Source organism: Triturus cristatus, chromosome 1_2, assembly GCF_964204655.1.
Source record: "Triturus cristatus chromosome 1_2, aTriCri1.1, whole genome shotgun sequence".
In the NCBI taxonomy this organism is placed as follows: Eukaryota; Metazoa; Chordata; class Amphibia; order Caudata; family Salamandridae; genus Triturus; species Triturus cristatus.
Window position 1 is genome coordinate 767204679 of NC_140580.1, and position 22855 is coordinate 767227533.

General features: G+C 42.8%; 2 protein-coding genes across 4 annotated transcripts in view; both read left to right on the top strand.

The window, feature by feature from the left end:
* Positions 1-22855, top strand: part of ERCC6 (ERCC excision repair 6, chromatin remodeling factor) — a 175945-nt gene that overhangs the window by 20491 nt on the left and 132599 nt on the right. For all 3 annotated transcript variants that reach the window (XM_085608761.1, XM_085608759.1, XM_085608760.1), the window contains exons 4-8: positions 526-643; positions 7985-8726; positions 12018-12146; positions 18463-18621; positions 20529-20664. In XM_085608761.1, the coding sequence (XP_085464887.1) occupies positions 526-643; positions 7985-8726; positions 12018-12146; positions 18463-18621; positions 20529-20664 (1284 nt within the window). The remainder of the gene's footprint in view (positions 1-525; positions 644-7984; positions 8727-12017; positions 12147-18462; positions 18622-20528; positions 20665-22855) is intronic.
* Positions 4105-4785, top strand: LOC146867995 (Krueppel-like factor 9). The gene has a single exon (XM_085614193.1). The coding sequence runs from the start codon at positions 4105-4107 to the stop codon at positions 4783-4785; it is 681 nt and encodes a 226-aa protein (XP_085470319.1).

Genomic DNA, 22855 nt, shown 5'->3' on the forward strand with positions numbered 1-22855 from the left:
ACTTCTGTCTTGTCACTTTGTGTTGCTTCTGCGTTTGAATACCTGTGAACTCTAGCTTGCTGCTATTGCAAATCCTCTTTCTAGTCATCGTCTTTGTCTTTTCTACCCCGTTGCTTGCTGATCTTATTGCCCTTGCACCCCTCCCAACCTTGAGCGCATCCTCTGCTGCCCTGTTGTGTCCACCGTTCTATAGCTCAAGCTTTCCATTGCTTTTCACTCTTCTTTTCTCCATTTGTTCTGTTTTAATGCCTCTGCTCATTGTGAATTTCTTAATCACAGATCATGCCTTTGTCAATTAGAGTGCTTTAAGGCAGTTTTTTTTTTGTTCATACTTCATTTTTAAAGAACACTGTAGGAATACTGATTTTGCTCCTATAACAGTTGACCATTGAATCTTTGTGTATTTCTCATTTTGGAGTCGGTCTTTGATATTTTAGGATCACTTTGCATTGTATTTTTTCAATGAAACCATTGTCTTGTTTCTTTAATAATTTTCTTTCCTAATTTTTATTCTTAACTTTCAAGGAGCAACAGCTCAAGAAGATCAAAGCTAAGCAACGACGTATGCAAACCATCCTGGGTGAGGCTGAGCCTGGTAGTTTGCCCGAGGACCTGGAGGATGAGATTGAGATTGAGGGTGAAGGTAAGTTTCAGGTGGTAGCTAAGCAGGTATAACACTGGCTATGCACAATAGCCATTTATGAGTGCTCAAGTGCTATCAGGAAGGAAGGATCCAGGCTGCTTCGGGCAGGGCTCGGGTTTGGATGTATAGTAAAAAGGATGGCATCAGCTCTAGAGTCAGTGAGCAGGTGATGACTGGAATGCAACATTGAAACCTCCATGATTCAGCTAGCTGGTGACACCGTATGGATCGATCACTAATGAATCTACCATCCTAATCCTCCTTGATATGTCAATGGCTTTTAACATAGTAGACCATGTTAACCATAACTCTACCTGAATGTGTCATCTGCTAATTACATTAACTACTTGAGATCTTGCCTTGACCAGTCCAGAGGTCCTGTTTAGCTGAAGCTCACCCCAACCAAAGGCAACTTCATACTCTGAAACAGCAGCTCCCTGTAACTTCTGATCCAGGCATGCTGTCCAACATGACATTCAAAGGCTTCTCCACCTGCTACATGCTGAGAGTTTAACATAGTCCAGACATGATGGTTTTAATTGAATGCTCTATGCAGAATCACATTTTTCCCACCTTCGCTTTTCCCTCCTCGTTTCCATGTGCCAGTTCCATACCGCTATCCAGTATCTCATTCCTTTCTACATAGAGGATGACCATACAGTGCTTAAAAAGATGTCCAATTTAAACATGATGAGATCTGTACAACATGGGGTAAACTATTGCAGGACCAGATTTGTTTTGAAAATGAAAACATTTTCATACATGTACTGTAGATGGGGAAAAGGAATGAGACAATTGACATAGTTGGATGCACGTTTGGGATACAAGTTACTAAATGGGCAGCGACTAAAATAATTAAACCTCATTTGTCACTAATGTTTCCACCCTGGGGCCAAAGTTTAGCAATCTGGCCTCCTTTAAGGTGAAATGTGTACATACAGTGAATGTTAGCACCAAGCTGAGCGTTAAATGCTATTTTAATGTTATTGCAAGTTCAGTGTGAAATGTCTGTGATATACAGTATTAGCATGAAGTACTAACTACCAAATATATCATCCTTAAATATTAGTTTTGGTGGGGAAATGTACCTCCCTTTCTTTTTAAAACCATTTTATACAGTTTAAACAATTGTATCGACTTATAGAGAAGCATCCAAGCAAATATTGGGAATATTTGCTGACTTCAAACCTACCTGGAACAAAAGAAGATAAATGAAACCTAGTCACATATAACCAGGTTTCTATTACCTGAGAGTAATGTCCAGATGAGCTAAAGATGAAGAAGACAGTATAGGCCAAGAACAGAGTGCTTATTAGAAAGAAAGAGGTAGGGTGGTGGCAAAGATAATCAAGGAGCAATAATAGACCAAACCAAAACAGTAAATCGGCTCAATAAAGAATAAAATAAAAAATAGATACTAGTGTCATTGGTGATGAGAGGCGATTAAGTAAATGTAGAATTATGCAGGCCCGGAGGAAGAGGAGAATCTTTACCCCTGGAAAGAAGTTGGACCCCAAATGCATCCATGAACTGATCTTCCAGTTGATCTAGAATTCTCAATCAGGAATCTATTTGGGACATTGCAACAATCCATCTGTTGGTCGACAGAGCTTCAGTCGACATCCAGTGTTATTAGCTACAGCCAAAGACTTTGCCACCTATCTGTTCCAATAATTAGTGAGGCCAGTAATAATGGACTCAGACTGCAGCGTGAAAGATGTCTCTTTACAAGTTTCTGACCGTAATGTCCTTCATTTTCATGCAAATGTCACTCCGGTATTTATCGATCGTAGAACATGACCATAAAATATGAACAATATCACATTTAAGATGACATCATCTCCAGAAGATTGAAGTATTAGGAAGCACCATGGATTGTATATGGAATGGCTTTCACCAGACACTGAGGGTTTTGAAGTAACTGAACTTCAGCCTTGCTTACTGAAGGTGTTTGTTGTGGACTCATGAAAAAGTCATCCTCTTATGTAATCAAAACCAACATCTGTCAGATATCTTTCCGGCCACGTTCGCACTGGAGGCTAGCTTGTGTATCTAGGTGTAATAAGTGCCCCACTATGCTGTCTCCAAGTCTGTAGAAACACATTTTGGTGATGATGGCAGGCTGTCCAGTGTGCAACCAAATAGTTATTTCAACATAAAGAACACAGCGTTCACTGTGGACTAATTTTTTAGGTCTCTGCTAGCGAAGGCTGCGCTTGCGCAGTCTCACTCGCGAGATTCAATGTTTTTTAGTACGGGGCTTGAACCCGCCCCTCTTCTCCATTGGCTGGCTTCCTAAACGGAGGCCAGCCATTGGAGGAGAGGGGTGTCTGTCCATTTAAGCCCCGTATTTTTCGGATTCGGGGGCGTGTTTTTTACTTTCTTTCTCTCCTCTGGAATGTAAACATTCCAGCCAATGGCAAGAGGAGAGAAGGAAAAACACGCCCCCGAATCCGAAAATTTGCTGCGTTTCTCCGAGGCATTTCTGCTTGACCTAGGAGAAACATGGTTACCAAGTCGGCGAGCTCCTGCTGCTGCGTGGCCCGTACTATGGGGAGTGGTGACTTTGAGAATGAAAATATATTTGCACTTCAATCAAAACATGTGGATAGGGAGATGATTGTCGATGTGCTTTCCATTTTTGAAATTGTGTGTAATGTATTTACTTCAGTCAATACATTGGAGACATGCTACATAGGCTTTGATTATGTCCCCTGGCCCTACCTTGCCATTTGTGCCATCGCCCTTTTAATATTCCTCCTGGTGAATGCATGGGTAGCACGCTGGAGCCCCGCTGCTGGCTGTGATTGGCCCGCCTCCTTGTGTTGAAGGACAGCCTGCCCCCTCATTACCAATGGAGTGATCTAAGTGGACAGGGGGCGGACACCGTGGTACAACCGCATGCTATCCCCTAGATTGGTAGCCAATGGCGAGCTGCATCAGAGTGGCACGCTTCAGGTTTCTGCAAAACTGTTCCCAAGCACCAGAAATGCCGGGGCAGCAGGCACTGTTTCTGGAATCAGGGGATGTGAGCACACAGAACCGGCAAGAGAGAACAAGGGGGAGTTAGGCACGCTTATTAGCGGCGTGCGCCCAGACAGAACAGAAGTGAAGGTGCTGGAAGGGGCTGCGGCGGCGGTGTGGATGCTCCTGCCAAGGGCAGAGGCGGCTTCGTGCGGGACTGAAGTGTGGGACTGGCACAGGCAGCAGACAGACAGACTCAGTGCTGGAGGAGACACAATGAGATACTGAAGGGGTCTGGCTGCTCTTCCCGGGCGGGGAAGTGGGTCTTGTGGGTGTGAGTGTGCAGAGACGTCAGACAGACACTCTGAACACAGGCTGTGAGTGAGAAGCAGACACCCTGCTTGGCAGCCACTTGGTTATGCTGCCATTGTTCCTGCCTGGTGCTGCCCTTCCGTGCCCCCTGGTAGGGGGAAGCGCAACTCTTGGTTGACCCTACCATGAAAGCCGTCGCATACCCCGACTTTGTGGCTGCCCAGTGCCTGATGTCTACCTTCCACCGCCCGTCTGTGCTGATGCCCCCACAGAGCCAGGCGCCGCCGCTGCTGTCAGTGGTGCCCAAGGGTGCCACCGCACCAGAGGAGTCTGACCTGCTGCGCCAGAGGGCGCGGCCAGAGGTGGCCAAAGAGCTGCCGCCTCTGCAGCAGCGCACCGCCGGACTCTGGGACACCTGGAAGGACTACTGTACCCTGCTGGCCATCGTCCGGAGCCTGCTGGACCTCAACAAGTACCCGACGGCGCTGGAGTACCCTCCCCACAGCAGCGTGCCTGTCGCCCCCAACCCACCGTCACCAGAGCAAGAGGACTGCAGCAGCCCTGCTCTCAGCCCCCCGGGGCAGCAGGAGGACTGTACCCATGACCCACGCCAGGGGCAGCAGGAGGACTGTACCCTTGACACCCGCGACATCAGGGACAGTTCATCCCCGCCACCCACCCCAGACCCGCAGGACAGGGGCGGCGCCGACAAAAGGCACCGTTGCCCGCACAGCGGCTGCGGGAAGGTCTACGGCAAGTCCTCGCACCTGAAGGCGCACTACCGCGTGCACACAGGTGAGTACTGGGGCAGCCCGTGCGAGCCAGGAACAAAAGTGGGGTTTTCTTTCAGGCTGAATCACAGGTGAGTGTCGAAGAGAAGTGCTGTTGGGAGGCACTCCTGGCGGCGACGCGTGGCCGCAGACACCTCAGACACCTCGTGTTGCCTGAGACAGGAGCAGGTGTGAGCCAGGTGTGGGTTTCCTGCCTGGGGTGCGGTGAAAGCCTATATACATGTGTCTAGGGCATGGGGCAAACATTGGGGTTTCCGAACCTCACTTTCCTACGTATAGTTACCAAATGTCAGTTTACATGCCAGTCCGCTCTAGAATCGTGCCTCATTTCATACTACTTTTTAATGTTTCTAACTAAAAACCACCTTTTAGATTTTTATTCATAGGCGACGCCGCACTGACTGGTTAGGGTCAATTTTCTAAAGACTGACCCCCCCCCCCCCCCCCCCACCAAAGAAAATACACATGTAGACGTGTGCATTTATGACTGAACTTGCGGCTCGTGTCCGAGGTTCGTGTCCAAAGTTCTTTAATAGATCCAAAAAAGGTGAGGATAGTGGCGGCATACACCAAAAACTGTTGAGAATCGTAGCTGACTCAGCCCACATAACATCAGCAGTACCTTGCCACTTGTTGACAGTGGAATATTTTGGTGCCTTAAGCACTGTTTACATGTTCCTGTACATTTCTCTATTGCACAAGGTTTGTAGGAGCTGCTGCCACCATCTAGAGAGATTGCCTCATAAGTTACTTATTTGAAAAGAGATCTTCTCAGCCAGTACCAGAAATTCATGTTCCTCCACGAGCTGTGCTTGGACCATTCCAGTGCTTGCCCTAAACACTATTCTGACAACCCTGTTTCCAATTGGCTTCTGTATTATGTAATGGAACCTGACTAATCATCTCCATCTGTTCATTTGTGGGCCTAGCAAGATCAACTACACATTCTTTTTGAGGTGTTTCAATTGAGCTCCACACTATAAAGAATCAATCACACTACCAAATACACATTTTCCTTTTTGACAGACCTTTCTTGTCTATTTCATGGTGCGTCATAAAGGCCGCAGCCAAAGCTGTCTAGGAGGCAATGTTCTGTAGCTGACCTGCATAGAGCCTGCATCATTTTCCTCTGGATCTATTGCACTGTAGACCAACCTCCTGCCTTTTTCCGAGTTGTAGCACATGGCACATTACTTTCCATTGATGACAGTATATAAATTCTCAGAAGGTTCTGGGGTGCAAATAACAATTGCAAAGAACCCATCGGAATGAGCTTGTTACTGCTAACTATACACTCTGATACTTCATAACCTCTCACCCCTGGTCCTTCTGTTGATTTAGAAGCAAGCTTCTTGCAGGTGTGTTGGTGGGAACAGTCTTTCTTTGGACCTTCTTCCATGGTCACAAGACTGAATCCTTCAGTTCTATGTGATTTTCAAATATCATATTGGCTTCTATGACAGCGTAAATGAACCACCTACTTCCAGCATCAGTCACTTGAACCGAGAATTTGTGGGCATCAACCAAATCCCCCAAAAAGTTAGGTTATTTCTCCGTAAGTACATTATATGTCTGGTAAGTCATCAATAATAATAGATTAGATATAAACCTAAGAGGCATAATTTTCCACACTTTTGCAAAATTCCATATATGGAAAAAAATGTGTTCAAAGAGGAGTAGGAATGCTAGCCTCCATGGCTTTAAGGTATTTACCCCGTCTATGCCGCTGTTTTAAAGTAATTTGGTTAGAATTCTAAATTGAAAAAAGTGGAAAAGTGAATTTACAAAAAACGACCAGTACTTCACGAGCACAGCTAGTCCAATCTGATTGATTCTTTTAAGAGTAATTTGCCCATCCCATCTGATTGGAGACTGAATAAATCTTCGAGCCGAGGGAGTCTGGGCTGTTAAGTAACTGGAGCTACAAGCACCTTGGTAAACCACTCCCAAGCTACACATAACATTTCTTATGGCCAGTTATGTTTTGTCTGAACTGGACTACAGCCTTTTCTCTCTTGATCTTTTATGAATTTGTAATGAAGACAGATTTATGACCGTTAAAGGGAATTGTTGGATAGAAAGTGGGAGACTACTGAAGGAAGGTTTTTTCTGCAGGCTAATGTAAATAAGGCTCCTTCTTCCTTTAGTGGAAAATGTGGGATATACCTCCCAAACATCAAAGCAATATATAATCACCATCTGCTTAAATGTTACTCCCTCCTCCCTCTTAAGTAAGACAAGTGTGCTCAAGGTTGTCAAACTATAATGAAACCTGGTAATCCAGAGAAAGGAGTTTCTGAATAGCAAAAGAGGAATGGTGAACTAGTGATATTTAAATTTCACTCAAATATATTGTTCTTAGAACACTTCAATGTGTATGAACCCCAAGTGTCTTGTTTTAAGAGCTCTCTACTTTTTTGCAAGTTAGTGGTGCCTTGTTCTGGAAATTATTTTCTCTGTGCTTATCAATGCATCTCGTTTTTAGAGTTTGTCTGTCCATTTTCGTGAAGTTAGCCTGTACCCATTGTCAAATGCACAGATTTCTTTCTAACTACATTTTGAAATAATCAGAAGTGTTGCTTGGATGTTTGGTTGGTTCTCTGTGGGTATTCTCAGTACCCCAAACACACAAAAGGAGATGGGAGGCTTTTTGCAGTAAGTCTAACCACTGGGAATAGCTTGGGAAAGCACTCCAACCCATCGTTCTTTGGGTCATCATGCCACCTCAGTTTTGACCTAGCCATACACAAATCAGTCTTGACCCTGCTTCTCATTGTAAAAGTCAAGCCCAAACTGCCAAGCCAGGTCCTTCCTGAACCGGAACACTAGCAATCCAGGACCTGGTTCCAATGAAACGGTGAGCATGGTACTCATGTCGGAGCATACCCATGCCACTTAGGCAAGTACACGAAACACACAAAAGGTAATGGGATGCTGCTTGCAATAAGTCTAACCACTGGCAATAGCTCGGGGTAGCACTCCAAGTACCCAGTCACTCAATCTGCTAATTGTGCGTCTTGTTGCTGGTGATTTATCACAGGATGCTCACAAAAAATATGTTGTTTCCAGTGGGTGTTTCATCATTTTTGTTTTGTTTGCCAGCACCTTGGTGACAAATTTGTAAAAGAGCCCTTACTCTGCTTTCTTTGGTAATGAGGCAGACTTTATTATATGGTAATCTGTGATACCTTATTCCTTGTTCGGCTCTTCCCGTTGCAGGTTTCTAATGCCCTCCCATGAGTGTGTGCTAATTGTGGTGTATTGTTGTTCTCAGAGTCAGCCTCTTCATCTCTGGGCAGTATGCTGATGCCGTCTCAGGAGTCTGAGTGGGAAGCACTTATCCGCACTGGCCAGATGACCCCGTTTGGAACAAAAATTCCAGAGAAGGCACCTCGTAAATTAATGCTGAATGATACGTCTGACTTTGAAAAATACCTCAATGACCAAGCTGAGATGATGGCAAACCGAAAGAAATCTGCCTTAAAGAAGGGAAAGATAAATACTAAGGGCCTGGTCAAGATGCCTGAACAGAACCAAACCCCAGATCAGAAGATAAAAAACAAGGAATCTGAACCTTTGTCTCTTAAGGACAAGCGCTTGAAAAAACATCTGCACAAGCTTCAGGCCAAGGCCCATAAAGTCAGGGAAAATATTGGGGTGCCAAAGAAGGGGCGACATTTAATTCAGACATACAGGGAGGTCTTTGAGGATGGTGTCAATAGTGATGGCTCAGAGTACATGCCAGATGAGGAGATATTTGATCCAGAGGAGGAGAGTGAGGAGGAGGAAGCCCTGCAGGATGCAGAGCACTCTGACTATGAGCTTAAAGCATTGCCTAAAAAGAAAGCGCCCAAGAAAAGCCCAAGGAAAACCCCCAAGAAGGCTCCCAAGAAGATAATTGTGGATGACGACTATTTCCCGAGCTCAGAGGATGAAGAGGAGGCTGTTGTGAAGCAGGGCAGAATCCTTAAATGTTCAGATGATGGTGATGAAGACTCCTACAAGCAGAGACTGAGGTTGGTTTTAACTTGCGGGTATAAGTACACAAGTGCAAGCACTCTTATCTTTAAAGATATATCAGCTAGAGGGTTGGAGGGGCAAATCGCAGCATGCACTGTAACTTTACCTGTCCCTTTATTTGCATACATTTCGATTTTGTAATGCAGTTCGGATGAGAAGAAAATCATGCATTGTAGTAAATAAGTGGCAGTGAAGAAAGAAAGTTGCCACTACTGTTTCATGTTATAAATGTAGGAGGGAGAAAATAAAGAGTACATCTTTTTATTTGAGTCACCAGGCATTGCTGGTCAGTCACAGTGAGCTTTCACTGTTATTACTAGTTTTATTTATATTTGAAGATAAATGAATAGCCTAAGATCTGGAAAAGCGTAGCATTTCTAAACATTACAGATGATTGAGTCCCATAACTGCCTTTCACTCGGTGGGTCATGTCAGAGAACTCCTTGACAGCTTGATGTAACTTGATACTCTATGCTTAGGGGTAAGACATACGTAATGTTGTTTTGCCAACTTTATGTATACATAAATTCTCTAGATGGCAGCGGTGTTCATGCTTTGAAACTGTTTCTACATTTTTCATCTGTAGCTGTTTTGGATGCCTTCTGTGCATACCTTACAAGGAGATGCAGCCAGTCTTGCATAATGTTCCCCATAAAGTCTTATTAACAGTACAGGTAGGGGATTCCGTCCAGGAGGTGTGTATGTCCTAGATCTTGCGTGCACACTCACACCTTTTCACTGTAGGGTTTTCTCCAAGAACACCATGCTAGCCATTTGAACCCAAAGATCAATATGTGAGAAACTGTTCCAGTTTAGAAGCATTTGACTTTATTTGAAGGTGTGAGGGATGTGTACCAACATCACTAAATTCAAAAACAAAACTATTTATTTAAGAAAATTATGGAGAAAATAGTCACAAATGATGATTTTTTTTTTATCGACTTGGCACAAATTTTAAATTTAAGATAGGGGACTTGCTTTTAGAAAAAAACATTTTATTTAGTGCTATTGTGCTTCACTCTTTTCTATCTACTGAAGGCTGATCATAGTCCAGCAATAACACAGAGTTGAGGTATTTCACTGGCAGAGACGTACTGCTGGTCTTGAAGTGGTCCCAGCATTCCTTGTACAACTTTACACCTTTCGATGAAGAGGTGGCTAGAGTTGATGTTTTTGTGGCACATATAGTTTTTTCACTCCGTAGCCTAGGCTCAGGTGCAGGGATTCATGGGACTCTATCTCTTATAGCGTAATCTGGATTTACCTCTACTTTCTTTTGACCGGCACATTCCATGTAACTCGCGCAGCTCCCAATTGCAAATACAAATGGAAGTAAAAATCTGAAATAAATACAGAGACCATCCGGGACCAAGAAATCACGGGGCTAAAGTCACAAATATTTCATAGAAAGATGGAAATGCCTGAATCATAGTCATGTCTAGGCTGTGTTTATTGATAACAAATACCGTTTTTTCAAGACTAACCAATGTAATCTAAGCAAAGTGTTATTTCCTTGCTTAGTGTCCTTTAAAAGGGCAATCTGCATGAGCAATACCAATGGATAGATGCATTTTTCACAGCCAACTCTATTTTTTTCCTTTTTTGTTTTCTTGATGAACATTTTTATTTCATTGAGAAAACCCTTCTGTTGCAGTGTTCCATCTGAAAAGAAATTGCAAAAACAGATTACAAAAATCTCTAAACTACTAAAAATATAGACTATGCATTAATATGTCCCAATAAAAACTCGCTCTCTCAGTTCCCTCCCTTTGTTGGTTTAGGGTACTATAATATTTGAACTCTGCTCCTTGCATATTTTGGCAGCAAGTGCTTTAATATTCTATTTAAGTGCATGTTGATTTTTTTTTTTTTTTTTTTTAGGGACGTATATATGCACTGTTTGATATTTGGAGCTTCTTTTTACAGTTTGTCTCTTCATTCATTGTTTTCATTTGTTTCCGATCTCTTCCTGTTCTATCCTTGAAAGCACTCTTCTGCCAATGTGCAAGTGGTTTAACTTGTGCTGCAGAGTGGAGGAAAGCCAGTGAATATCTTTCAATTCCTTCAAATGTGCATTTATGGGTATTCTTGCTTTTTGCATTATTGTTCCCACCCCCACTTTTCCCCATTGCAACCTGTAAACGGAGTACGGCGGGAAATCCATCATACTAGGTTACTTTCTTCAGGTTCTATTTGTAGGCTTTACTGTCCTCCGACTTGTTATAAATCACATCTTGGGATCTGCTTCCATAAATGATGATGTGTTTTATTATTAATTTTTGGGGCATGGCTGCACTATTTTAACTCCAGGAAAGATAGTTAAATAAGACGACCCTTTAAAGAATGATGAAAAGTTAAAAGAACAAGTGAAAAAGAGTGTTTCATCCTTTTAAGCAGGGAATGTTGATGCTAATGGGATTTTGTTTCTGTAGCACTGGACTTAAATTCAGAAACAGATAAAGTATAACAGATTGGTACTAGTGTAATATATAACAAAACTCTGAGACAGGAGGCCTCGCAGTGGAGCCAAGAGGCTGTTGGCAGTGGGTCAATAAACTGACACTAGCATACCTTCCTCGTGAATGAATAGAAGAGGCTGATGTGCCCTTATTGTTTAACTGGGGGAGGAAGAGCAGTAAGAAACACTGTGCTTTAAGGCAGGGACTTTCCTTCCTCATTGTGAGGTGTGAGTGGCTCTGCTTAAGGCAGGAATAAGAAGGATTGAGAGGGAACAGCTGGTATGGTGGGCTAGGCACATCACATGAGAAGTGATAGATCATCATTCATCCTTTGTCTCCTTTCGTACACAGAACATGAACAGCACTGAAATGAAGTGTGATATAGACTATTTGACATATGACTTTGAGCAAACGTGATCATGTGCCAGACTGACAACCACTTTCGTTGGAGAAAGTGCACATTTAAGGACAGGATAGAGTGGCACATGAGTCCATCCTCTTCCAGAGGATAACTTAAAATCTCTAAAATTAAACTAGTGTTTGGTTCGGTTACTCCCTCACAACGTCACTGATATCTCTTGTTTTTCCCCTCAAATGATATATCCTACTTCCCTGTGCAGCAGCAGCAGCAAAGGTTCAGTTAATTTAATCAAGTGTGGCTCAGGGTTAGATTTGCACAAAAGCCATAAGCTTTCAGGCCAGGTTTATTGTTACACTATTGTCAATATGCAAACAAACCTAAATGCACGCGGACATTTGGGGCACAAAGTTTCGACTGTGCATTCATATCTCTTAATGACCACTCTAAAAGCTTTCTTCTCTTTGTAGAAAGTGGAAAAGGACACGTATGAAACAGAAGTTGGAGCAGCAGACCAAGGGGGAAGCCTCAGATGAGAGCGATGAAGAGTTTGATGAAGGCTTCAAGGTGCCTGGGTTCCTCTGGCGAAAACTCTTTAAGTATGTGCTTTTATGCTTACAGGCCTTTCAGCACCACCCAAATTTGTTTTTGTTTATGTATTTGACTAGGGATGGTTCTGCTGGGATCATGCAGTGTGTGTGTGAGACGTTGGTCTGCTCAGTGATCTAGTGTTAACCATGACAAATCAAGTGGCTTCCTGCTCTGATATCCGTGTTATGTTTTCAACGTTTTAAAACCAAATGAGGACATTGCTCTAAGTGGCTGTGTTTCTGCTTTTACGATTTTACTGTCCTTTAAGCCTTTCATTATGCTAATTGCTGGTTGTCCTCTAGCCCCATAGAAAATGATCAGCATGATGAATCAGGCTGCATGGTGAGGTATTTACAAAGATCGACTGAATTTTCTATAATGTTCAGTTATTCTTCATTCAGTGTTGTCCCTCGGGGCCTAGGTACTCTGAGGTTGCTTTCTACAAAGACTGGATTTCACACTTGTGTTGCGAGATTTTAGCCTGATGCCACAGTAAGATTTTGGAGACTTAGAGGGAAAACGTGTGCCTCATGATAGATGTGAATATGTGGGTAACATAGATGACCATATTTTTGGAGTGTTCGAAAGGAGGTTCTTTTAGAGTATTGTTCGAGCAGTTCATTACCTCCTTGTTTTCAGGCAGCATTATCAACGTTTTTCTTGTGGGTAAAAGGACTTGGTTTCTGCTGTCTGGGGTGTACCTAGGATTCTTTGGTGGTGGGGGCTCAGGTCGCCCTGCGAATTGCTGTGTGTGCAGTATCATCTGTGAGCACAAAGGAAAGACGGATCAAGTGTGTGTTGAACGATCAACCTTACAAAGGTAATCAAAGATGTGCATCTTCTCGGGTTACCTTCAAACTCCTTGCTGTGCACTCCTTACTGCCACATATCACTACTCGCACACCCATTACTGCCCCCCTCCTGAGTGTGAACACAAACCTGCTTTCTCTATGCTACCTTTGTAGTCAAATTTTACTGCCTTTTAAATGTTTAAGTGTGTGTTTTTACGTCTCTCGCTAATGCCAACATAAAAAGGCAGAGTGACCGAAGTGGATCATATACATTTGAAAAGGGTACCTTTAAACATTGACTGCTTGTCTACTGGCAGTGTGTTTGGGGTTCTCTCATCACCACTGGGTTCTATGCAATACTATCCACTGTTAGTTCTCTTATTGCCTTGGTCACTGAGAATCTGATTTAAGGAACAGTCACTGATTGGGGGTGGAAATCCAGGCATATCTGCGTATTTAATATAGTAGCTGAAAATGACTTTGCATGGTTACTGGTTTTTACCCAGAGCTGGTGCTTTGTGTAGTTCTTTAAATCCCTTACCCGCCACCAACAACCCATGAACCTTGTGCATTTTCACTCTGCTGGGATCTAGCATAACCTCCACCTCTGAATCCAGTTAGCAGCCGTTTTCCTTTTTTTTTTTTTTTTGCTGTCCAGGGGGAAAGATTGCAGCGGGAAAACTGGTATGCGGGGCAGAAAGTGGCACGGAGCTGTGCTGTGGGGTACAGATCCACTGGTAGGACCCAATCTCTCCCTGGATGCCGTGTCTCGGTGTACATGGCATTAGATCAACCGCTCTAACCTCTCCCTTCGCTCGTCACAAAACTACTGTCAGCATCAGAACCTCACACATGTATGTCCAGCGCAGTCATCACTACCTTCAGAGAGAGCTGTGAGTGTTGGCGATGCTGCCGAGGTCACGACAGTAAGAAAGTAGTCTGTGCAGTGAAGGGGCCATTAGCCATGGAAGGGCACAAATGATGACATGGCCGTCATGGGGAGGGACTAACAAGCCGAAAACAAATCTGAATGCTGCATTTAGGATGTAAGCCAATCCAAAAGATAGGCGGAGAGTGGGCGGAGCTAAACAAAGCTTCCCTGCTATAGTATATACTACATGTCTCAACGAGACAGCGCAAGCGCTGCCTAGGTGGGACCTAAAAAGGAGGATGTCACACAGTCCCAGAATTATCGCCTCATTAGCTTGCTGGAAGTGGTGGAGAAAGTATTCTCAAAGATATTGCTAGGCGGAATGAAAGCCTGGGCAGAGCAAGGTGGCTTTAAAGAGGGCCACTCAACAATAGATCATTGCCTCAGTCTATGGGCAATGGCCAAATCGTCAATCGAATTACAAGGCAGATTTTTCTGTTGTGTTGTAGCTTTCCGAGCCGCCTTTGATTTGGTTGATCGTAAGTTACTGTGGAATATGTTGGGGCGGCTTGGAATCAATAAAGCAATACTCTCACTAATTCAGGAAAGGCAATCGCCGAACTGGGCCAGGGTAATGTTAGATACCCATGGGACGTTGTGAAAGAAGTTATAGATAAAGAATGGATTACGCCAGGGCTGCGTTTTGGCCCAACTATTATCCGACTTACCAAATACGTTAAGTAATGCCAGTGGTTAAAGCCCTAAGATAGGGGGGGGGGCGCAGGGGGGATGGGGGTACGATACACATCCCATTTCTGCTATACGCTGATGATTTAGTGATAGTAGACATGACCAAATTGGGTTTGCAAAAGAAACTGGATATCTATTATGATTGTTTAAAAAAATGCCTTATGGTTAATTTAGAAAAGACTAAAATAATGGGGCTGCATAAAAGAAAAGTAACCTTTAATTGGCAATTGGGACAGGTCAAAGTTGAGGTGGTGGACAAATATAAATATTTGGGTATGTGGTTCGATGCCAAATTAAATTGGAGAGACCGTATAAAATCACTAAAACCAAAGGCACTTTCCTCAGTATGGGGCCTAAAGCAATTCAAGCGGAAATATAGAGAGGCCCGTTTCTGCGGCCAATACTATCGGCCTTTAATGCTATGGTCTGCCCACAATTCCATTACGGATTGGAGGTTCTATATTTAGGCGGTAAATTGGATTGGAATCTTGAGGAGGGTAAAAATATGGAACAACTTCTTGCTCTCCCAGCATCAACTATGATCCAGTCCGTGAGAGCAGAATTCCAACTTACGGCCTGGAACTATCTGGGAGTGCAAGCTACAATGAACTTCTGGCAGAGACTGAGTAGAGAAGGGACCCCCAAAATCTATCGCTGGAAAAAGAACAATGGAAGTTAGGGCAGCAGATCCCCAAACAAAAGTTAAGTGCTATTATAGCCACAAAGGCTCGAGAAGAAGATTAACTTTATCTGGGGAGCAAACCGTCCACCTAGTTCCTGGTAAAAGGGTTGAGAAATGATCATATGTTCCCTTATATTGAGACCATGCCAAGTCCTAAGCTTAGAAACAAAGTACTGAAATTTAGAGTCGACCTGAACCCATGTAATGCAGACAGGAAAATAAAAACTGCAATGAGAAATTAACAGGGCTTGTTCACATGTGGGCTAAAGGTAAAATGCAGTGGCCCACGTATCTTGGTAGACTGCTTGTGGTTCCTAGATGAACGGAAGGAGTTTTTAAAACCTCTATTTATTGCTTCTAAAATTATAAATGGGGATCAAGTTGTCAGTCTGTTGATAAATATGAGATTTTTAAATGTTGTATGTGCAATAGGAAGATTTTTAATTGCAATACAGGAGTCTCTAAAAGAATGGTTAATATAATTTAAAATGGTTTAGGGGGTCGAAACAAGATTCTTCCCATTTTTGTGATGACGTACTGGAGTCCCCGTATGTATACAGAAATGTACACTTTACCTCTATGTAATTCTTCCCATAACTAGTTATGAATTAAGACACATTTGATATAGAGTGGCTCTGCTCCCACTGTAAGTTTTTTTTTTTGTTTTTTTTTTTTTTTTTTTTTTTTTTTTTATATTGTGCTTTGCATTATTCTTATGGTCGCACTAGTTGTATTACCTGTGTTTTTATTGTTGTCTTCTTTTATGGCTATATAGCCGACTAAAGTATAATGAATGATGCTTTTACCTATGAATTTTAGACAGGTGAGGCCCACATTTTTGTTTTTACAGCTGCTACCCATACATAATGTCTTCTTTTTCCTCACGTTTTTTATCTGGGACATTCCTTTGCCAAAGAGTATGTTCATGTGCATTTTCCATTTTTGTTTTGAGTGTCCTTTTGAGTCTTAAGAAACGTTTTTGCATGTGCACTTTAAATACGGCTCTCTGAGAAGATATTCATAAGTTAGGAGTTAAGCCGTGTTAGCTATATGTACTGTTGCTCAGCCTTTGTGGAACAGTAAGCTTTCCATGCATGTACTATAATTTTTTTATTTTTGTGGATGGATCTTGTTATTATGTAATAAGCTGTTTTCTCTTTTCTGATTGTTTTTACTTCTGTGTGTACGATTTTTTGGGGCAAATTCAAATAAAGTTATACTACCCTACCTACCTTCCCACCATCAAACTGGTTGTTACATCACAGTAGAACTGCCAAACTCTTAATGCTATTTTGTAGGCTGATAATGTAGGTTGATCAAGTAGTGAGTTGTCATCAGCTGATAGTTTTATGTTCTGTGTGCTATGCTTTTACATAGAACTGCTTCAGAGAACACCTTTGCCTGTTTTTTGTAAACAACCAAACAATGTAGAAGGTTAAAGCATAGACAAAAAGTATTTGGATCCCTGTGCCTTTTACATCTCGACTTCTGACAGCACACACCATTTCTTGAAATGATGTACACCTTCATTCTCAACCATTAACTGTTTTGGAGGGGTAAAAGAAACTCCACTTACTCAGCAAAATTCACCCAAAATCAACCACAGTTTATTTCTGGCAATTCAAAATGAGCGCTGCACTTCTTGCTTCTCGCATCCTGCCTACTTGCCAAGAAATGCCTTGCACCCCTTGTATACTTTATACTTCAGAAGCATTGATGTGCAGTTCATTTCTCACATTGACTTCTGACTGTACTGAATAGCTTGCTTCTTATAGTAGACAGAAATATCACCTCACTTCTTGGATCCTGCAGTCTGGGCTGCATAGCTTTTTTCTCACATGGCTCACAATGATACATGGCTTACATAATTCAGATGCAAAAAGAACAATTGATGGACAGAATGCTGAACAATGTCAAACATTCACCCCAGTACAGAGATCTGGGCTTAAAGCTATCGTGTTTTTTGCTCCCCATGCCATACCAGTTTAAATCCAGCCATTTGCAAATTAGTCTTGACCCTGCTCTCCATGGGAGCAGTCCAGCCCGAACTGCCCGGCCAGGTTCTCCCTGGACTGAAAACCAGCATCTTGGGACCTGTTTTGGGGTATCACCCCTTATCAGCTAGGGAAGCTTGACTCCAGTGGCATGGAGAGCACTGGACCCACGTCTGGGCATACTCGTCCCACTCGGGGTGACAAATGCAAAAAGAACAATTGATGGACAGAATGCTGAATAATGTCCAACATTCACCCCAGTACAAAAATCTTGGTCTAAACAATTGTTTTTGATTTGTTCTGCATTCCGTCCATCATTTGCGTGTCTTTCGCTTTCTCACCTAAGTGCTCTGGGTATGGCCAGACGTGGGTCCCGGGCTCTCTGTGCCACTCGATTCAAGCTAGCCTGGCTGATGGGAGGTAAAACCCTGAAACCGGTCCCAGTATGCTTGTTTCTGGTCCAGGGAGGACCTGGCTTGGCATTTCAGACTGGACTGTTCCCATGAGGTGCAGGGTCAAGACTGATTTGAATATGGCCGGGTCTTAAACTGGAGTGGCATGGTGAGCAAAGGAATGATGGCTTTAACCCAGATCTCTTGACTGGGGGTGAATGTTTTGATTTGTTATGCATTCTGTCCATCATTTGTGTGTCTTTTGCTTACTTAATTCCGAGGCAGTGCAGCGCTACGTACTTTCTACATCTTGCACAACCTTCAAGCAGAGCTGCACGTCTCCCAATTCACACTCCACACAACTCCTCTAGGAGTTGCCCAACTGCTTTCTTGTGTCTTTTGTAGTTTCTAAGTGAGCTGCACATGTCTGGTTCACACCATACACAATGACCAGGCAAACCTGTGCTCATTTTTAAAACCACGTGTGCCACTGAAAGAGGTTCTGAATTTACTTCCTAAAAAGACGTGCCATTGCAAAGCAGGTGGAACACTGATTAATCGCTGTATGCCAGGAAAAACGGTTGGTTTTTAAAGGAAGTGAGTCTCTCTTCTAATTACCTTGTCTAGTGGTTTAATCAGCTCTGTTGTATCCCTCCATAAAGAATGGATTTGTCACAGGGCATTAAAGATGCATGCTGCTTGTAAACAGGGCCGACGCGGGCAGAGTGCGCCACGTGCCACGCTTGCTGGTGCCGCGCCCGGTGTGCTGATTAATTGATGAGGATGTTTTTCCTTTATGTCCTAGTGTTTATCAAACATGGTTTCCCTGCTCTTGTCTTGTTAGGTACCAGCAGACAGGTGTTCGGTGGCTTTGGGAGCTGCACTGCCAGCAGGCTGGAGGGATCCTGGGAGATGAGATGGGGCTGGGCAAGACCATCCAGATAATTGCCTTCTTGGCAGGTCTGAGCTACAGCCGCGTCCGAACACGTGGCTCCAATTACAGGCAAGTGCCGCCCCCACAGACTGCCAGTCGGCGCCGCCCTATGAATATTTCATGCTTGGATTTGCTGCTGGAGGACCAGCTACTGCATTATTGATGGCATTTCAATTACAATATTCCTCCTTTTTTGAGAGGGAGCATCAAAGGCAAAGTTTTTACGAGGCGATGGATCTGTAGGGCAGTGAAAATTAAACCTGTTACACTGCTAATGAATTCCTCACAACAGTGACTGGTCCTGGCACATTAGCCACAGTAAAGGAGGATTTGTAGGTCCAGATCAGACTGGTTCCAGTGTAGCAGCTTGTCAGTGACTTACAGACTGGACCGGACTGGAGTAGTTGTAGTCCATAGCCTGGTTCATACTTTCGTAGTTCCTAGAGAACGTGCGTGCCCAGGATGGCAGTGCACTCCATGGACCATAGACTGGGAGACACCAATCTTTACTTGGAGAGGCAGACAAGTGCTCAGGATGACTGCATCCAGAGGGGAGACCCATGCATAGGAAAGCCGTTGGTGTGTTTCAAGTGCACTGAATCGGAAATGTAAAGCAAACTCCTAGATCCTTTGTGGGAAAGTACAGAGAAGCAGAGCCATGAACAGTAGAATAGACTTTGGATAGGGAGTATGGGGTAGGAGAAAACATGAGTATGTGGTTTTTTTTTTTTTTTTGGAGTGTGGACTGAAGCAGTTTCTGTGGAGTAGGGCAAGATGGTTAGATACCCTAGCGTTGTAGAGCAACAGATATCCGGAGCCCATGATAAGAGATTTAGATTGAGGATCCAGAGAGTTGTGGGTGAGGGACAAGTGCAAGGTAGATCTAAGCAAGGCTGTGAGAGAGACTTGATTAGAGGAATGCAGGAAATGACTGGAGCTAAAACTGAAATTTGCACCTAGTAGACAAGGTTAGGATAGAGCAGTGTGGGAAGAAGACCTGAAAATGGGGAAGTTCCTGCCTTGTTATATCATTTGGTTTACCCTCAAATTTTTAACTTGGTTTCTTCGAGTTTTTAGTTTCTTTTTCGACAAAATATTTGACTGCATTACCTTTTTAATTTACTACAACATATGAATGGGAAGACCCATGCAATCCTCTTTTTTTTCAAAACTGATTCACTTGCCTGTGAAAACCAACTCCCTACCTTCTACACCAATTTAGCTTTTAAGGTAGGGAGTTGATTTGTCCCTGCATTCCTTGGTGATACTTATGCTGCCATGTGTGATGTGCCTTCCTTTCCTTTGAGTCCCTCCTTCCTCATTACATTTAATTTTTCTATTGTGTGTCCTCCTTTGGGTCATCTCAATTCCCAGAGTTTTTTTGTGTGTGTTATCACATCTCTCAAAAGTGCTCTGCTTGTACTTGACAGTGTTGGAAATTGGTACCTGCCTCACCTGGCACCAGATTCGCTTGTATAGAAATGTTTTTAAAAGTGACTGACCTGTTCAGTTGGCATAGAAGCAGAAAAATTCAGTCAGCCAGTTGTTTTTCATGGGTACTGTTTGAACAAATCATAGAGTTTAATTTGAACTTAGAAGGGATTACTGTGTTTGCAAGATAGAATCTACTTCTTTATATTAACCTTTATTGCTCTTGTCAATGTACAGAAAATGACTGTTAAGAACTGGTGGTGCTATTATTACTTCCTTTAATCAGAATGGCATTTATTCACTAGTACACTGCCACCTGTCACCAACCAAAATGTGCCCACCGTAGACCCCACCCAAGCCTAGAATGGCATCAAAAGACATTAAAGAAGTCTTAACTAAATCTCTTCTTCCTTCCTTGTTGTGTTCTATTTCCTCCGTTCACAGCCTGACCGGCTTCCAGCAAGGCATTTTGCCATCCTGTATATTTAGTTTTTATTTTGTCATCTTCTTTAGGGGATTTAATCCTTCTTCTCTTCTTCTTTTAGGTTTGAGGGACTGGGCCCTACTATCATAGTTTGTCCTACCACTGTTATGCATCAGTGGGTAAAGGAGTTTCACTCCTGGTGGCCCCCGTTTCGAGTTGCAGTGCTTCATGAGACTGGCTCATATGCAGACCAGAAGGTGAGTGCCTGTAGATTCACATGCTCCCGTAACCAAAGTTAATGTTTTGACTTGAACCTTTTTAAAGAAAAAAGCTGTACAGGTTCTACTAGAGGAGATGGAAGCCTATGCCTTGAAGAAATATATAATTATAGACCTGTCCAGGCTGCTGCATTAATGGGTTACTGAACGTCTTTGTGGTAGAGGTCCCAACTGCATCACAGAAGGGTAGCACTGTCTTTACAGCCTGATGGTCAGGCTTATAGTTTGTTTAATTAACAGCCTCCTGGCTCTATAGTTGAATGGCAGTTTAAATGTGGGAATGTTACTCATCTGATGTTCATATTGCAGTTTAGATAGGTAGCAAAGTTTCTGTCAACTGCAAGTACGACTCTGCAGTTCGGTTGGGGAGCATAACTCCTACAAGGTAAAGATCCAGACAGGCATTCTGAAAGATTACATAATGGACAGTGTTTTGGTCCTTTATCTTCTGGCGATTTACTTTTAGTGGGCTCCTTTCAGAACATGGAGTGACAGCCCTACACTTAAAAGCATCCAGTTGTTACCATTGGTAATATGTTAGGTGCCCCAACAGGATGTGAGCTTCTGGCTGCAGGTAGAATGTGATAGTGAAACACTTAATCTAGAGTGGAAAGCATGTAAAGTTGTTTAAGAACAATGGATATTTAACGTGGATGCTAGAGTGTAGATCAGAATTTCCTGCCTGAATCATGGGAATTAATGGCTTAATTGCCCGATATAGATGAATGCTTTACACAACCTAAAAAATCCTATTTAAGCGCCCATTAACTAGATAAGTTTCTGTCTTAGTGAATGTTTAGTGGAGATCAATACAGAGGTGCACACTGAAAGAAAATCCCTTGACGTGATTAGGAAGTGAAAAGGGAAAAAATGGTCCATTGTGTGCAGTGGAGAAAGACAGTAGGGTGATGGGTATGGGGTTGAGAAAAAAAGAGAAGAGAGTATTGAGGGTATCGCTGTTTTTCTGGTTACCTATTTTTGTGTGGGTTCCTGTATGGAAAGTGTCCTAAAATATTTAGGTGCTTTTATTATATTTATTTGTGTTTTTAAATTGTGCAAATCAGACCGAAATAAGTGATCAAGGGCTTCACGGAGAAACAAGTTACATGGTTAGTCAAGACCGAACTTAGACTATCTTGTAAACCTATATTGAATTTTTGCATTTAAATGGACAAAGTAAACACTGGTTGTTCTATACACTTGTACATTTTCAGAAAATTGTCTCGGACGGTTTGTATCCAAACATCCCAGTCCTTCTCAGGTTAAAGATCCTAAGGAGAAGTGACATCGGAATTACAGACGGTTTAGCTCTCTGTTTAAGATTACAGGGTATACAGAATGAAGTGGTTGGAACAAAAAAACAAATGAGCTCTCTTGTGAAGCATTCATAAGTCTCTCTAACCTTCAGAATGGGTTTAAAGGCCGAATATTCAAGCCCAAGAATGTTAGAGCTTCAAGTTGTCAGACTACCCAAGATTAACACTTTATAAGCTAGTTATGTTCAGTTAGAGCAAGATTGTAGAAATGCGCTTGTACTTTTTCGAGCTTTGACCAGCCGGGCTGCTGCATGCGTAGCTGCCTTTAGATGGGCGAAGTATAACTTGGGATTCCAGTAGAAAGTTGACATAGCCTAAGATTCAAAAGACTAGGAATTGTGCCACTTGTGTAAAATATTGTATAGGAAGGAAATGTTGTTTATTTCTTACTGTAATCTGAGTTGGAACTGTGCCTCTTTCCCTAAGAAACTGATGCAAGCTTTGAGGTTCAGATTCCTGTGGGCAACATTCTCACACATTAAATGTGTAAATCCAGAAATGCAAAGGTGCCAAGTGGTTGGGGGTGAAATCAACATGAATTACTTTTTCAGAATGTTTAATTTGAGGTGATGATGTGTCATCCAAGACTGAATTTTCTTAAGAATCTTGGTAAGGAAGACAATGTCATCCTGGGAGTGCGGTTTAATAAAAAAAATTGTATCTGGAGATATTAGTGTGTTAGAGATAAGAGCCAAGAGCCTCCATATATACATTGAACTGAATACGCGAAAGGATTGAACCTTAAAGAACTACTTTTTGGAAAAGGGAAAATATGGAGAGATAGATTGAGATTTTAATGCATTAATATTGATTTCAAACAAAGAGTCCAGCCAGTCTAGAGTTACACTGTGCAT

Excerpts from the sequence above, each read along its gene's own strand:
- LOC146867995 (XM_085614193.1), top strand. The coding sequence starts at position 4,105 with ATGAAAGCCGTCGCATACCCCGACTTTGTGGCTGCCCAGTGCCTGATG.